The sequence below is a fragment of the Choloepus didactylus genome, chromosome 3, assembly GCF_015220235.1.
Source record: "Choloepus didactylus isolate mChoDid1 chromosome 3, mChoDid1.pri, whole genome shotgun sequence".
NCBI lineage: Eukaryota > Metazoa > Chordata > Mammalia > Pilosa > Megalonychidae > Choloepus > Choloepus didactylus.
In genome coordinates this window covers 164,941,665-164,958,292 of record NC_051309.1, presented here as the reverse complement: position 1 = coordinate 164,958,292, position 16,628 = coordinate 164,941,665, and the positions used below count along the sequence as shown (strand labels likewise).

The 16,628-nt window shown below is 39.5% G+C and overlaps 1 protein-coding gene across 1 annotated transcript in view; it reads left to right on the top strand.

Annotated features, from left to right (window-relative positions):
* Positions 1–16,628, top strand: part of GATB (glutamyl-tRNA amidotransferase subunit B) — an 89,178-nt gene that overhangs the window by 30,782 nt on the left and 41,768 nt on the right. The window contains exons 3-5 of the mRNA XM_037830817.1: positions 2,130–2,243; positions 4,605–4,803; positions 5,260–5,382. Of these exons, the coding sequence (XP_037686745.1) occupies positions 2,130–2,243; positions 4,605–4,803; positions 5,260–5,382 (436 nt within the window). The remainder of the gene's footprint in view (positions 1–2,129; positions 2,244–4,604; positions 4,804–5,259; positions 5,383–16,628) is intronic.

Sequence of the window (16,628 nt, the reverse complement as noted above, 5' to 3'; positions counted from 1 at the left end):
ATTGATGCTTATAGTTCTGACCCTGGGCTACTTCAAGCCTTCTAAATCATCAAAAAAAAAAAAATTAAAGTATATTCAATATCACTCTAATGTTTGTGTGTTTCACCGCATTCTCATTCTTTGGAAATTGATTGTTTATCAAGTGCTGTGTGGACATGTGCAGGGGCATGATGAGAGTCTGTGATTAGCCTACTCTGCACTGACTCCCAGAGGAGTTTATTAGCAACACGTGCTCAAAAATGAACAAATGAAACAAACCTAGGTTTTCTTCATGCCCAGAGGAGGGAAGTAAGTTGGTCCCAAAGGGGCAGATTGGACAGAAATGGTGGCTGGAAAAACAGTGGGAGAGATAAAGCAAGAGCTGGTGCAGACTAAGCGGTCACACAGCTTCCAGGCAGGCCCCCACTGCAGCCCAGCTCCAGGAGGAGCAGAGCTCAGGCCGGGACACCAGCTTCACGTCCCGTGTGCCTCGACCCAAATCTTCAAGCCTGGGTTTGGCAGGATCCTCCATCAGCTCTATTTGTATTGCAGGAAAATGCCAAACATTCGCAAGCAAAAGCATCAATAATTAGAGCATGTTCCCCACACATATCTTTTCATGAAAACCTCTCTGACTGCAGAGCTGACAATATTATTAGATGAAGAATGAAGAACTCAGAATAGACACTGTGAGATGACTCCATTTTGTAACCTGAATTCCAAAAAAGGAGAGGTGATGTTGTCACCAGGAGGGAGATTGCTGTTTGGGTTTCTTTTGGGGGGTTGAGTATTGCAGTAAATGCCTCTCACATTTCATCGTACCAGTTTGTTTTAAAAATCTGTTTGTTTCATCATCAAGTTGTTCCTGTGCCAGGGCAACGCTCATTGCCCCAGCCTGGAGAGCCAGTCCCAGAACCATAGGGGCTCCCACTTTCCATCCTCCAGGCAAGAGCACGTGTAGGCTTCGGAGCTGGCTCTACCACTTGCCAACTCTGTGAATTTGGGTCTTCATTTTTTTCTTTATCTTAAATATTGGGATAATACAAATTCCTTTTTGCATGGGGTTGCTGTGAGACCAAAATAAAAGAGTGGCTGTGAAAATGCTTAGCTGGAAAGCTCTATATAAGTAATAGTACACTAAATATACTAAAGGGTATCATAAATATTCTAATAAAAAATAAAGATGTTTCATTAGCAAGCACAACATCCCCCCAAAGGCCCTCAGTGTAGGGTGGGGGAAATGAGCTGTTTAAGTCTCTACTCTAGGCGAGGCATTCTGAATGTTACTTTTTCTGCTCTATGAGGTAGACATTGAATCGCTCTTTCAAAGTTGAGGAAATTGAAGCTTCTAGGCCCACAGGCACACTGAGCAGAAGTGGGATTTGGACCTGACTAGAATTTATGTTCTGTCTCCCAAACCATGTTATTTCTGCTTGTCTATCTTGTTCTGTATCCCCCAAAGTTCTTAAAACCTCTTCACTGGGGCTGGGAAGTTCGTTAGCCATGTCTTGGTCATTAGCTCCTTCAGAGGGGTAAGGTGGGTTCCAGAAGGATCTCCTGGGCTCCAGGCACCCTTGGTGAGGTCACCAGCACTGGGCTAGTCCGGGCTGGGTGGGCTGTCACTCGAAGCTCACTTTTAAGGATGGGCCAGGTCCAGACTGAAAGCTAGGAGGTGGGAGTGCCCATTTTCCAGCCCCTCAGGAAATGCCTACAGCCCCGTGGTTTCCAGAAGTTCAATGGGGAGTTTCCTGTCGGATCCTCCTCTCGGGAACCAGTGCCTCCTCGTGTTCTCCAACTGGCTCCTCGTTCTGCCTGCCGTGGGAGTGAGTGAAGTTTATTCCACATAGTAGCCACTCCATTGTGCTTTCCTGGGACTCTTCCTATTAACTTTGATGACACATGTTGGGGGAAACTTGCCTTGATGTGGCTGTTCATTAAGTGCCCAGCGGGACCCATGGCTTCATGTGTTTTCTAAATAAAGTTTTCCCAATTCACAGAGTTGGCTTGTGAACTTGAGCTGCCTGCTCAGAAAACCAAAGATAATGCCTGTTGAAGGGCCAAAGTGAATATTCACTCAGGCTGTCAGTGTGTGGGGGAAGCATTTGTTCAGGCTGTGGATCTGAGAGTTGCTGTGTGTTGTGTTTCTATAGGTTCTCAACAGGAGATGTGTGGAAGCAGCAGTGATGACAGGCTTGGCACTGAACTGCCACATAAACAAGAAGTCCTTGTTTGACAGGAAGCACTACTTCTATGCTGATCTCCCTGTAAGTATGCTTTGTGATCTGTCCCTCCATAAAACCTTAGAGCTGGACCAGTTCTGCTGTAGGGGGCTGGGATGGGGGGGACTGAAGCGAGGTGGTGGGGGCAGTTGCCTCTCGTGTTTCCTGTCAGTGCTCCATCCAGCACAGCAGGAAGTTGTGCCAGGCCCTGATGAAGGCAGGTGCCCCCTGATGTTTACTAGATTGGATGCAGTTGTCCTGATTGCTGACTCCTTGCTTGGCCTCATGCTTCTGGTGGCTCTCTCCTAATTGCACGGGGAGTAGAAGAAGCCAATGTTCTCAGGCTTAGCCCAGACCTGGTGTTTGGTGCTTTATTGCCTGTGAGGACAAAAGCAAACTGTGGCTGATGCAATGGCAAATGCATACTGTGGCTCTGTAGACATAGTGAGAGCCTCTCTCTTTTCAGTTGAAGTTCCCAATAATAGAACTGTCTCCTCTGGAGACATTTCTGTCGTATCACTAGGAACATGTAGGTGAACAATAGTAAGCAAGAGACATGCACCAGAAACCTCAACTAACAATGGTAATTGGCTGAGCAATAAACCCAATAGTAACTGGCTTTTTCCTTAAAATTAATTTTTTTTTTCCTGAATTGAAGCCAGCTTGAGTTAGAGCCAATTTTTCATAATATTGAACTGAAACAAAACTGAAACGTTGAATAGGTTTCCCAAAATAATGTTTCATTTGATCTGAGCCTCTGGTAGTAAATATGGATACCCTTCAGATTTAAAAAACAATAGTGATAATGTTGCTTTACCTCATTCTTCTTGAACTGAAGAATAGGATGAGCTGTTTTTTTACTGGGTAAAGGCACGAGTAGAATTAAATAAAAAAATATAACTAGGATCTGAATTCTCCAAATGCTGCTTCTCTTTGCTCTCTGGCTGCCAGCTTTTTAGCACATTTTACTGCTTGGTAGAGTGGAGAGAATTAAACTACAATTTTCTATTTTTTAAGAGTGATAACCAGTTCCATTAGCAGGATATAGGCTAAAATGAGATAGATGTTTTGATTGTCTATGGCCCAAATAGCTCAGATAATCCAGAGTTAATTTGTCAGCTATTACATAAAACATACTTATACTTAAATATATATATTCCTTGTTTCTCCAAAATTCAAATGTAACTGGTCACCCTGTATTTTATCTCTGGCCATCCTAGAGTTTAATTTTACAAATTGAGACTTCCTATCTCAACATAGAGAATCAGTTTGTCTCATGCAGTGGTTCTCAAAGTGTGGTGCCCAGTCCACTAGCAGCAACCTTTCCTGGGAACTTACTAGAGATATAAATTCTCAGACTCCACCCCAGACCTACTGAATATTGGGGCAGGGCCCAGTAATCTGTGTTTTAACTAGACAGCCAGGTGATTCTGATGCAGCTAAAGTTTGAAAAGCACTGACCTAGTGGTTAGGAGCACAGTTGCTGGAACCAGACCATCCAGGTTCAAATCCTTATGTCGATACTTACTAGCTCTGTGGCTTTAGGCAAGGCCATAACCTCTTTGGCCCCATACCTGCCTCACAGGGTTGTCATGAGAATTGAATGAGGGTAAAGTAGTGAGACCAGTGCCCAGGACTGAGCAAGAGCTGTAAACGCATTAGCTCTTATTCTCTTCTTCTGCAATCCTCCTGCCATCTCTTTAGTGTATGTTGATGCATGTGTGCATTGGAAGAGTGTTCTTTTCCATGTAGAAGGAAATGAGGGAGTCCTTGCAACATTCCCCAGTATTTTAGTACTGTGTACGTTCAGTTAGCCGAATTGTGTGTCACAGCGATTTTTGGCTACAGGAGCAAGGGAAGTTGGGTCAGCAAGGCAGCTGGCACAGTCGGTTTAGCTTAAAGAACAGAAACAAAACAAGTTTAAATGTACTAGCGACTGCTGTCTGTTGTGTTGAGAGTCGAGATGCTTAGTCAGCATCTCCTAATAAGGAGGGTCTGTCAAGAGCCCAGTAATCAGATGCAGAGTTTAGGCTAATGAGCTAAGTGGAAACAATAAATTCTTTTCTTAGGGGTCCCTGACAGTGAGATTATTGTTAGTCCTGAAAATGGCACTTTGCTAAGGAAGATGGGATCTGTGATGTTTATTGCCAGTCATTATTTAGGTTGGGGGAGGGGAGGTCATGTATGGGAGGTTAAGGGGGAATATGATAATGAAAGCCAGAAGGGGCCAGGCTAAATTATGGTGCAGTTTTCTTTTCCTTTTTTTTTTTTTTTTTTGGTCGTTGTTGTTGTTGTTAAGTAAGCCTGTAGCTTTGTGATACTAGAAGGAATAGTAAACCAAGATTTCAGCTTTTATTTTCAAGTCAACAGACTGGACTGGTGACTATGTAACCTGTGTTTGTGCAGGCAGGCTACCAAATTACCCAGCAAAGGCTTCCAGTTGCTGTGAATGGAAGCTTGACATATGGCATCTGTGTGGGGAATAAGCAGAGTCAGATGATCACTAAGACCGTGAGGATCAAACAGATCCAGTTGGAGCAAGACAGCGGCAAAAGCCTCCACGATGACCTGAGGTCCCAGACACTCATTGACTTGAACAGGGCGGGTAGGCTTGGAGTGTTTTCATTACTTTCCCTTCCAGCTCCCTCTGTTGTTAGGTTTTAGGCATGTCTCTTCCCCTCTAGAGTTTTCCCAAACCAATTGAGGAAACAGGCACAAGTGTCTGATAGATGGAGATCCAGCCATCCACCTTGCTGTTGGTGTAGCTGGTTAAAGAGCCTGACCGAGACAGTGATTACTGTTGGGCTTGCCAATAAATCACCCCTAAAATTAGACAAACTTATCCACCTAGTTACGGACCCAACAGCTTGATATCTTAGACATTAAAAGAAAAAAGTGAACCAAAGTTAGGTATCAAAAAGTGGGAGGAAAAAGAAAATTCAGAGATTAGAACCACTTGGAGAAACCCTAAGTTATACAGGGTTTTCCTAAGACTTAAACCTCATTTATCTGCTGATCAGATTGGAGAGCTCCAGTTGGGCTGACTATCTCTCTTTGGTAGGAGTTGGCCTCCTGGAAGTGGTCTTGGAGCCTGACATGTCCTGTGGAGAAGAGGCAGCCACGGCCGTCAGGGAGCTGCAGCTTATACTTCAAGCCCTGGGGACCAGCCAGGCAAATATGGCAGGTAGAAGCCCCAGAAACACCCTTTCCCTCCCCCCTTTCTGCTTCCAGATCTCTTCTGACTTGAGTTTCATCCCCTGGCTGATATTAGCTACCTCAGGGTTGTTTACATCGTTTTTTCAGCCTTTTGCACCCTGTGTTTTTCTTTTGTTTTTGTTTTTGGTTTTTGGTTTTTGTCTTTTTCTTAGATTCTTTTCTGAGCCTCTAATCCAAACCAAAACAAATCTACAGACAATGACAGCAGTGGAGAGACATTGAGCTCAAGAGTGTGAGGTTGCAAGTCAGAGTTCTAGATACCTTTTCCTGGCTTCTTACTTCAGCATGTTGTGAGGATTAACAAAATGATGTATTTGAACAGTTAAATCTTTCTCACAAGGAAGACACTGTTTATCAAGAATAATTCTTGGTTTGTGAGTTCTGTATACATTGCATTTAGTTGCTAGTTGCTACTTTTCCTTTAGGTCTCTCCCTTTTCTTTCTTTTGTAGCATTTTCATCCATGCACAGCTAAAGCCACATTATATTGACTATAAGCCAGGAGTATGATTCCACAAAACTTTAACTTTGAGATAAAATCCAAAGTTCAGTAGAAATATGGTAGAAAGTTAAACCAAACCAACGACCAAAAGAAACACTTGTTCCCTTGGGAGCAAGCAAACTGCAAGTTTTAAGTGTTTGCAAATTGGATAAAGAGATTGCATATTTTGGCTGAAGTTGGTTTCTTCATGACTCTGCTCCCCTGGTCCCTGCCTAGTGCTGCTTTGCCCACCCTTAAATCCCCTGAAGGCTAGTCTCTCCTATGGTTTTCCCTGTTTTCTGTTCCCCAGGCTTTTTAAAAACTTCTGCGCCACACATAGCACTCCCAGACAAGCAGGGAAAGAATACATGGTCTGATTATTCAGTTGCATTCTTCCATAGCAAGGCACTGTGGTCATAGTGGATGCCCGGTAAATACTTACACTGACGGAAAAGATTCATCTCTCTGCTGGGTCATAATACTAGCAGTACTGTTCACCAACATGATCCTGTCACGTGGTATATCTGCATGTTACAAAGGGACTTCTGAGCTCTTATGCCACATTTGTCACCTAGAACATCTTACAAACAACAAATTGTAACATCAAAGTCCCCGGTCAAGTTGAATCTGAAGACAGAACTTGCCTGTATGCTAGCTTCTCTAAGCTAAGGAGTGGAAAAATACAGCCACATGAGTGAGTGGCATAAAGGTTAGCTGCCCACAGGTTTGCTTTATAGAAATGAGTCACTATTTTAGAGGAAGAAAATTTTCTTTTTTGTATTTATTGTTCATGCTGCTTTTTTACTCATAGAACATAAATGAAATATGGGTAGATTGGTGGTTATCCATTTATGTGCTAAGTGTTGATTTCCTGTTGCTTTAAAAAAGTTGTTATTATTCCATTCTTCCTCAGAATAACTGTAAGTCCTGCTAGACCTGTGGAATAATAAACAGGCCACCTGTTAGCTGAGGAATAGTCCCATCTGGGTACTTGCCAAGAGATAAACCATACCGGCAAGAACGCATCACTCAGTGACAGCTGAGAAGGTTCATTAAATCTTATTTGTTGTGACACTTTGTTTCTTTTAAATACAAATCCAACAGCTTTGCTCGCAGCACAGCAGCAGAGCCGCAGTGGTTGCTGTGAAGTGCTGTGGGGAGTTAAGGTCCTCAGGAGTTCACCTTCTTGGGGCTGTTAGTATTTTATCAGCCCCCACCCCTCTGCTCATTCTTCTGTGCCACCCCCTGTGACCACTGTGTCCACATTGGAGCCGGAGAACTGAGGGCCCCCTAGAGAGGTGACGCCCAGAACCAGCAGACCCCCAGGGTGCTTTTGGAATGAAACAGAAATCGTTCTGGCCTGTGTGTGACTCAGTGAGTTCCTGATACTTTTGCTAATGAGAGTGCACCGGCTTGTCCTGGTTCCCAAAGTCATTTCTTTCTTGGTGGACCAAGTTTTGCCACTGCAGAGGAAATCCTCAGAGCAGTTTACTGAGTTGAATGTGTACAGAAGTAGTGTGTCGAATGACAATTGTATCTACCAGTTGGAACATTTAACATGTAGCTAGTCAGTTTGTGAAGCATTTTTAAAAATTAATTTATCATCTCATTTAACCTTTGTGACATTCCTGAGAGGGAGGTAATATTGTGCATGTTGAAGAGGTGAGGACGCTGAGCCTTTGAGAGGTCAGGTTATTTGCCCTGGGCTCACAGGAAGTGGCTGAGCTGGGTGGAATTTGAGCCCAGCCCTTTCTGATTCCAGAAGTGCTTTCTTTCAGCACTGTGTTGTGCTGCTTCCTAGTGGCAGCCACAGCAGTGTCACCAGTGTGGTAAGACAGCTGGGAGAGACGGTGGTGCGTGGCTGGGTTGCTGAGGGCTTAAGTCCAGACTGGGGTTGGAATCCTGTCCTACCACTTCTAGCCACAGGAGCCTCAGCAAGTTATTTGATTTCTCTGAGCCTCAGTTTCCACACTTATAAAATGAACCCCAAAATAATTGTGTGTGAAAAGGGAAAGGAAGAAATCAAGGGAAGAAAACTCATGGAAGAAATCCATGGGAATTGGGGCAGCTGAATGGGGATTTACTGAGCTGGGGAAGATAAGGAGAGGAATGACTTTGTGGGATGGAATCCAGAATTCCGTTTTGGATGTTAAGTTTGAAATGCCTAAGGGATGTCTGTGTCGCTTTGCCATTAAGGCTGTATTGTAGAGAATGAATATGACAATGTATATAAAACTTAGCATAGTGCCTGGCAGATAGCCTGTGCTCAGTAAACATTAGGTGGTTTAGTAGCAATAGTAGGCAGGATTACTTTTACGGAATTACCATTCATTTGGATGAATAAGCTTTGTGAAATATGTTGGATGAAATTTGGTCACATTATTTTTTGTCATACTGTGTTATTTTAGTTCTAGAGAGTGTTCAGTGATCAGAACGAGACAGCTTAACAGACCTTCTCTCCAAATCCTCTGGCCCCTGCTGTTTACAAAACAGTTTTCTGTCCTGATATTATATTTCAGACGTGTGAATATGTTTTAGAGAAAAATATGTAACTCCACCAAATCACTGTGCTCAGTGGTATAGGTTGTTAGTTTTGCTATTACAAATCTCTACTTCTAGAGGATAGAAATTGAGCTTGATAACGTTTGTGTGCTGTGTGAATTAAGGCTCTCCCTCAGTGCTGCAGAATGCATGGAAGTCGACTTGATTGGTGGTGAGGCTTTGGGGCACTTGAGGCAATTTTACCTAATTTATTTAAAAGGTATTTTGTCTTTTGTTAATGTTTGATACTATATTTGAATCCAGGCTAGTGAATCTCTTTCTACACTGCAGGATACTAAATGATTCCTCTCAGACATTTATGAAGTATGGTCTTCTTTGGGAGAGACTAAAATTCATGCTTTTATTCATATGCCAAATTAGAATTTTAAATTTTTGAAAGATGGTTTTGTTTTTTAAAGCAGGTGAGGCGCAATTCATGGTTTCCTGAGTTCAAAAAAAGCTTCTTGCAAGTGTCGAGATTTAGTTGGGCAGAGTGCAGCATACTTTGGAAGTTCTTCTTTGAGCTTGATAGGCCTTTCAAATGATTCCAACTGCAGATTAGTCCTATTCAGACAGGACTTTAGAACTATCAGGAACATACTCTGAAGCATCCATTCTGCTTACTCATTGCTCAGGCAGGTATAAGCATTTTGGCATTTATTCATTCGTTCATTCATTCACCAAGGCATTAATTTATTGACTAATTACCATGTGCTAGACCCAGCTATAGGTTCTGAATATAATAGTGTTACAAGCATCATTCCTGCCGGATGGAGCTTATATTCATTAAGGAGACAAATATATTAACAAATAAAACAAAAGAATTGTTAGTGATAAGTACTCCAAGGAAATAAATAGGGCCGTGGTGTGGGAAGGTGAAGATGTTGCTTCTTAAGGCATCTCCAAGGAGGTAACATTTACTTGAGACCTGAAGAATGGCTCAAGGCCCCAGCCAGCAGAGAGCCAGGGGATGGGCACTCCAGGGAGCAGATAAAGCAGAAGCCTTGGGATGAGCTAGAGCTTAGAGTATTTTAGGAGCTAGCCAAAGACCACTGTGGGAGAGCATGAGATAAGGCATGAGATACAAGGTAGTTGGGATAGAGTACAGATAATAAGTTTAGATTTCTTTGAAGTGCAATGGGAAGTCACTGAAAGGTTTTTAAGCAGGAGAATGAGGTAGTCTGATTACTGTTTTAGAAAACCACTGTGGCTGCTCTGTGGGAGTAGATTTGAAAACGCTAAGAGTAGAAACTCAGAGACCAGTTGAGAGGCTTTTGCAATCAGTCATTCAGATGGAAGTTGATGCTGTTTTGGACAGGGTTGGTGGCAGTGAAGATGGAGAGATCAAGATAGATGGATTCAAGATGGTTTTTAGAAATAGAAATAGCAGGGCTTGTTAATAGGCAGGTGTGGAAGGTAAGGGACAGGAAGAAATCAGTATGCCTTCAAGGAACTTTGAGGAGCTAGGGGATGGTGCTATTTACTGAAATGAGGAAGATGAGGACAAGAATGGTTTTGTGAAGGGGAAAGTCAGGATTTAGTTTTGGAAATTGAAGTGCCTGGGAGACCTCTAGGTAGAGGTGTCAGATATTGCAGGTAAATGTGGAGCTCAGAGTAGGGGTCTGAGTTAAGAGAGAAATTTAGAGGAGTTAGTGCATTGAAGGCATCTAAAAATCATGCACCCCTACAGAGAAAATATAAGTAAAGAAGAAGGTCCTCAGTTGGGATAGGAAAGAAACAGAAATAGAGTATCAGGGAGGTAGGAGGAAAGGTCACAGAAACCGAGAGAAGAAACTATTTCAAGAAGGAAGGATTAGTTGATAAGTCACATGCTGCTGAAATGTCAAGTAAGATGAAGGCAAAATGTGTCCTTTGGATTTGGCAGTGGGAAGGTGGCTGGTGACTTTGACAAGAACAATTTAGAGAGGTGGGGACAGATGCCAGACTGAAGTGGGTTTATGAGTAAATGGGAGATGAGATAGTGGGGACAATATGTACAAAACACACACACACGTGTACTTTGAGAGGATTTGCTGAAAAGAGAAGCTGAATGACTGAAGGAACAAGAATTGGGTTCAAGGGAGTAGGTTTTTAGTTTTTAGTTTGTTTTTTAATGAAAACTATTGCGTGTTTATATGTCAGAGAGAATACTGAAAAAGTGATATTAATGACTATAGTGGGAGAGGGAAGATAAATGAGAGTGAAGTCTGTGAAAAGGCAAAAGGAGTGGGCATTAAAAATCTGGGTCCATGGCATTGTAGGATTGAGAAAGTCTTCTTGACTGAAAGAAGGAAAAAAAATGAAACAAAATAAAGTTTCAGTGGCTGAGAGATTTCAAATGGAGTCAAGAGGTCATTCTGGAGGTTATTCTTACGCATTATATAGATACCACTTTTTAATTTTTAGTGTGTTGGAATAGCTAGAAGGGAATACCTGAAACTGTTGAACAGCAACCCGGTAGCCTTGATTTTTGAAGACAATTGTGTAACGATACAGCGTACACTGTGACCATGTGATTATGAAAACCTTGTGACTCACACTCCCTTTATCCAGTGTGAGGACAGATGAGTAGAAAAATGACAAAAATTAAATGAATAATGGGGGGGATGGAAGGGGATGGGATTTTTTCAGTGTTCTTCTTTACTTGTATTTTTATCCTTATTTTTATTATTTTTTTGGAGTAATGAAAATGTACAAAAATTGATTGTGGTGATGAATGCCCAGCTATGTGATGGTACTGTGAATAATTGATTATATATTGTGGATGATTGTATGGTTTGTGAATATAACTCAATAAAACTTAATTTAAAAAAATCTGGGCCCTCCGGGGCCTTCCATTCTAGGTTTTTTTGGTTTTTGTTTTGTTTTGTTTTTCTTTTTTTTTCTATTGTGGTAAAATATACATAACATAAATGTCATTTTAACCATTTTTAAGTGTACAGTTCTGTGACATTAAGTACACTGACAATTTCACCTCTATCTGCTTCCAGAACATTTTCATCATCCTAAACAGAAACTTATACCCATTAAGCAGTGACTCCTCATCCCCCTCACCTCCAGCCTCTCACAACCACTATTCTGCTTTCTGTCTTTATGAATTTGCTTATTCTATGTGTTTCATGTAAGAGAAATCATATAATATTTATCCTTCTGTGTCTGGCTTCTTTCACTCAACATGATGTTTTCAAGGTTCATTCATGTTGTTGCATATATCAGAGCTTCATTCTTTTTTTATGGCTGAAAAATATTCCATTGTATGCATATATACCATATTTTGTTTATCCATTCATCTGTTGATGTACACTTGGGTTGCCTCTGTTTTTTGGCTATTGTGAATAATGCTGCTTTGAACATTGGTGCACAATATCTGTTTGAGTCCCTGCTTTCTATTCCTTTGGGTATATACCTAAGGAGTGGGATTGTGGGTAATATGGTAAATCTATATTTAACTTTCTGAGAAGCTGCCAAACTGTTTTCCACAGGACTGCACCATTTGACATTCCCACCAACAATATATAAGACTTCCTATTTCTGCATATCCTTAACACTTGGTTTACTTTTTTTAGTAATAGCTTTTCTAGTTTATACGAAGTGGTACCTCGTTGTTGTTTTGATTTGCATTTCTCTAATGACTAAATGATGTTGAGCATCTTTTCATGTGCTTAATGGCCATGTGTTTATCTTCTTTGGAGAAATGTCTTTGCAAATCATTTGCCCATTTTAAATTGGGTTGTCTTTTTGTTATTAATTTATAGCAGTGCTTTATATATTCTGGATGTTAAATCCTTACCAGATATATGATTTACAAATATTTTCTCCCATTCTGTAGGTTGTCAGTTCACTTTCTTATTAAATGTCCTTTGATACACAAAAGTCTTTAATTTTGATCAAGTCCAATTTATCTATTTTTTCTTTTGTTGCTTGTGTCTCCGGTGTAAAATTCATAGCCTACTACAAGATCTTAAAGATATTTTCTTTTGTTTACTTCTAGGATTTTTATAGTTTTATCTCTTATATTTTGGTCATTGATCAAATTCCCTTTGAATTAATTGATTCATTTTAAATTAATTTTTATGTATAAGAGATAGGGGTTAAATTCATTCTTTTGCATATGGATTTCCAATTGTCTCTGCACCACTTGTTCAAGAGAATATATTTTCCCCATTGAATGGATTTGGTGCCCTTGTCAACTGACCACAGATGTGAGGGCTTGTTTCTGGACTCTCAGTTGTATTTTATTGGTCCATATGTCTATCCTTAGGCCAGTACTCTATTGTTTTAATTACTGTAGCTTTGCTAGTAATTTTTCAAAGCAGGAAGAGTGAGTACTCCAACTTTATTCTTTTTCAAGATTGTTTTGGCTATTTGGGGCCCTTGCAATTCCATATGAATTTGAGAATCAGCTTTTCCATTTATGCAAAAAAGGCTTCTGGAATTTTGATAGGGTTTGCACTGAATTTGTAGATCACTTAAGCTAGTTTTGACATCTTAACAAAATTAAGTCTTCCAATCCATGAGCATAGGATGTCTTTCTATTTTTTTTAGGTTGTCTTTAATTTCTTTCAGCAATGTTTGTAGTCTTCAGTGCCTTAGTCTTTCACATCCTTGGTTAAAGTATTCCTAGGTTTTTTATTCTTTCAGTTGCTATTATTGTCAGTAGAATTGTTTTCTTAATTTTCTTTCAGATTATTCATTACTGGTGTACAGAAACACAACTGATTTCTGGGTGTTGGACTTTACCCCTGCAACTTTGCTGAATTTGTTTATTAGCTCTAGTAGCTTTCTTGTGGGTTCTTTTAGATTTTCTATATAAATGATCCTGTCATCTGCAAATAGGGATAGTTTACTTCTTCCTTTCCAATTTGGGTACCTTTGCTGATTGCTCTGGCTAGAACTTCCAGTACAATGTTGACTAATATTGGTGACAGTGGGCATCCTTGTCTTGTTCCTTATCTTAGAGGGAAAGCTTTCATTCTTTCACATGGAGATGATGTTTGCTATGGGTTTTTCATAAATGCCCTTTATTATGTTGAGAAAGTTTCCTTCTATTCCTAGTTTTCTGAGTGTGTTTCTCACGAAAGGATATTAGAGGTTGTCAAACACCTTTTCTGCGTCAATTGAGATCGGCATGTGGTTTTTGTCCTTCATTCTATCAATGTGGTGTATTACATTGATATTCTTATGTTGAGCCACCCTTGCATTCCTGAAATAAAATCCTACTTGGCCATGGTGTATAATCCTTGTAATATACTGTTGGATTTGGTTTGCCAATGTTTTGTTGAGGTTTTTTACATCTATATTTATAAGGGATATTGGTCTGTAATTTTCCTTTCTTGTGCTGTCTTTATCTGGCTTTGGTATCAGGTAATGCTGACCTCATAGAATGAATTAAGAAGTAATACCTCTTCTATTTTCTGAAAGAATATATTAATTCTTCTTCAAATGCTTGATAGAATTCAGTAGTGAAGCCATCTGTTCCTGAACTTTTCTTTGTTGTGATATTTTTGATTACTGATTCAATCTCTACATACTATTGGTCTGTTGAGATTGTTTATTTCTTTTTGAGTGAGCTTAGATAATTTGTGTGTTACTAGGAATTTGCCCATTTCATTTAGATTATCTAATTTGTTGGCATACAATTGTTCATAGTATTCTTTTTATTTCTGTGAAGTTGATGTATGTCCCCACTTTCATTCCTGATTTTAGTTATGTCTTTTTTCTTTTTCTTTGTCAGTCTAGCGAAAGGTTTGCAGACTTTATTGATCTTTTCAAAGAACCAACTTTTAATTTTGTCAATTTTCTCTGTTGTTTTTCTCTTCTCTATTTCATTTATCTCTGCTCTAATCTTTATAATTCCTTCCTTCTGCTTGCTTTGGGTTTAGTTTGCTTTTCTTTTTCTAGTTCCTCTCAGTGTGAAGTTAGGTTATTGATTTGTGATCTTTCTTCATTTTTAGCATAAGCATTTACAGCTATAAATATCCCTCTGAGCATGGCCTCTATTTCCTTGTGATCTTATGTCTAGATGTTCTATCAATTATTGGAAGTGGTATATTGAAATTTTTGACAGTTATTGTAGAGCTATCTATTTCTCCCTCCAGAGTATGCTTCATATATTTTGTGGCTCTGTTGTTATGTGTGTATGTCATTATAATTGTATCTCCTTGTAGATTGAATCTTTTATCAATATATAATGCCCTTCTTTGTCTCTTGCAAACCTTTTTGACTTAAGATTTATTTTCTCTGACTATAATAGAGCCAACCTGGCTTTCTTTCACCTATTAGTTGCATGGAATATCCTTTTCCAAAGTGTTATTTTCAGCTTCTTTGTGTCTTATATCTAAAGTGAATCTCCTGTAGGCAGGCTATAGATGGACTATGATTTTTCACCCAGTCTGCTGATCTCTGCCCATTAGTAGGAGAGATTAATCCACTTACATTTCAGATAATAACAGAGAAGGAAAGGTTTACTTCTGTCATTTAGCTATTTGTTTTCTGTATGTCTTGTATGTCTTTTTTTCTCAAGTATTCCATTACTAGCTTTGAAATGTATTTAATTGATTTTTATAGTATATCTTTTTGATTCCCTTCTTCTTTCCTTATTTCTATATATTTTTGGTTATTTTCTTAATGGTTACCTTTGTGATTACAATTAATATCTGTGATGGTTAGGTTCATGTGTCAACTTGGCCAGGTGATGGTGTCCAGGTGTCTGGTCAAGCAAGCACTGGCCTAACCATTACTGCAAGGACATTTGTGGCTGGTTAATAAACCAGAAGATTGGTTTATTAAGTCATCAGTCAGTTGACTGCAGCTGTGACTGATTACATCAACAAAGGGAGAGAATTCAATCAGCTGGATTTAATCCAATGAGTTGAAGACTTTTAAGGAAGAGATAGAGAGGACCTTTACTTCTTCTTTGGCTAGCCAGTGAAGCATTTCCTGAGGAGTTCATAGAACACCTTCATCAGAGTTGCCAGTTCACTGCCTGCCCTATGGAACTTGGACTCATGCATCCCCACAGTTGCATGAGACACTTTTATAAAATCTTTTATTTACAGATATCTTTTGTTGATTCTGTTTCCCTAGAGAGCCCTAATACAATATCTTAAACTAATAACAACCTAGTTTGAATAACACCAACTTAGTTTCAGTAGTATACAAATGATCTACTCCTGTACATCTCCATCCCTCTCCCTGTATAATGTTATTGTCTCAGATGACTTCTTTATACATTGTATGCCCCCTAACGTAGATTTTAATGGTTGCTTTACACATTTACCTTTCAAGTCATAAAGGGGGAATGAAAGCAGTTACAAACCAAATTACAATAGTACAAGATTTTATATTTACCTATGTAGTTAACTTTACAATGTTCTTTATTTCTCCTTATGTCTTTGAGTTACTATCTAGTTTCCTTTTATTTCAGCCTGAAGCCATCCTTGTAGGAAAGGTCTTCTGGTAATAAACTCCTTCAGCTTTTGTTTATCTATAAATGTCTTAATTTCACCTTCATTCTTGAAGGATAATTTTGCTGATATAGAATTCTTGGTTGACAGTTTTTTTGAATATGTCATCCCACTGTTTTTCTGGCCTCCATGGTTCCTGATGAGAAACAAGCTGTTAATCTTATCCAATATCCCTTATACGTGTTAAGTCACTTTTCTCTTCCTGCTTCGAAATTCTCTCTTTGCCTTTGGACTTTGACAGTTTCACTATAATGTGTCTTGGTATGGATCTCTTTTAAGTTTATCCTGCTTAGAGTTCACTGAGATTCTTGGAAGTAGACATTAATGTCTTTCATCAGATTTGGGAAGTTTTTAGCCATTATTTATTCAAATAGTTTTTCTGTCTTTTTCTCTCTCTTGTCTGTCTGGAACTTTTATGATGCATATATTGCTGCACTTGATTTTGTCCCCTGGGACCCTCAGGCTCTGTTCATTTTTCTTCATTCCTTTTTCTTTCTGATCTTCACACTGAGTAATTTCCATTTTATTGTCTTGAAGTTCACTTATCCTTTCTTTTGCCTGCTTAAGTCTGCTGTTGAAACCCTTTAGTGAGTTTTTCATTTCAATTATTTTACTTTTCAGCTTCAGAATTTGTTTCCTTTTTATAATTTCTATCTCTTTGTTATTTTCAGACAACATTTTCAAAATTTTTGGTTCTTTTCCATGGTTTACTTTAAGTTATTGAACA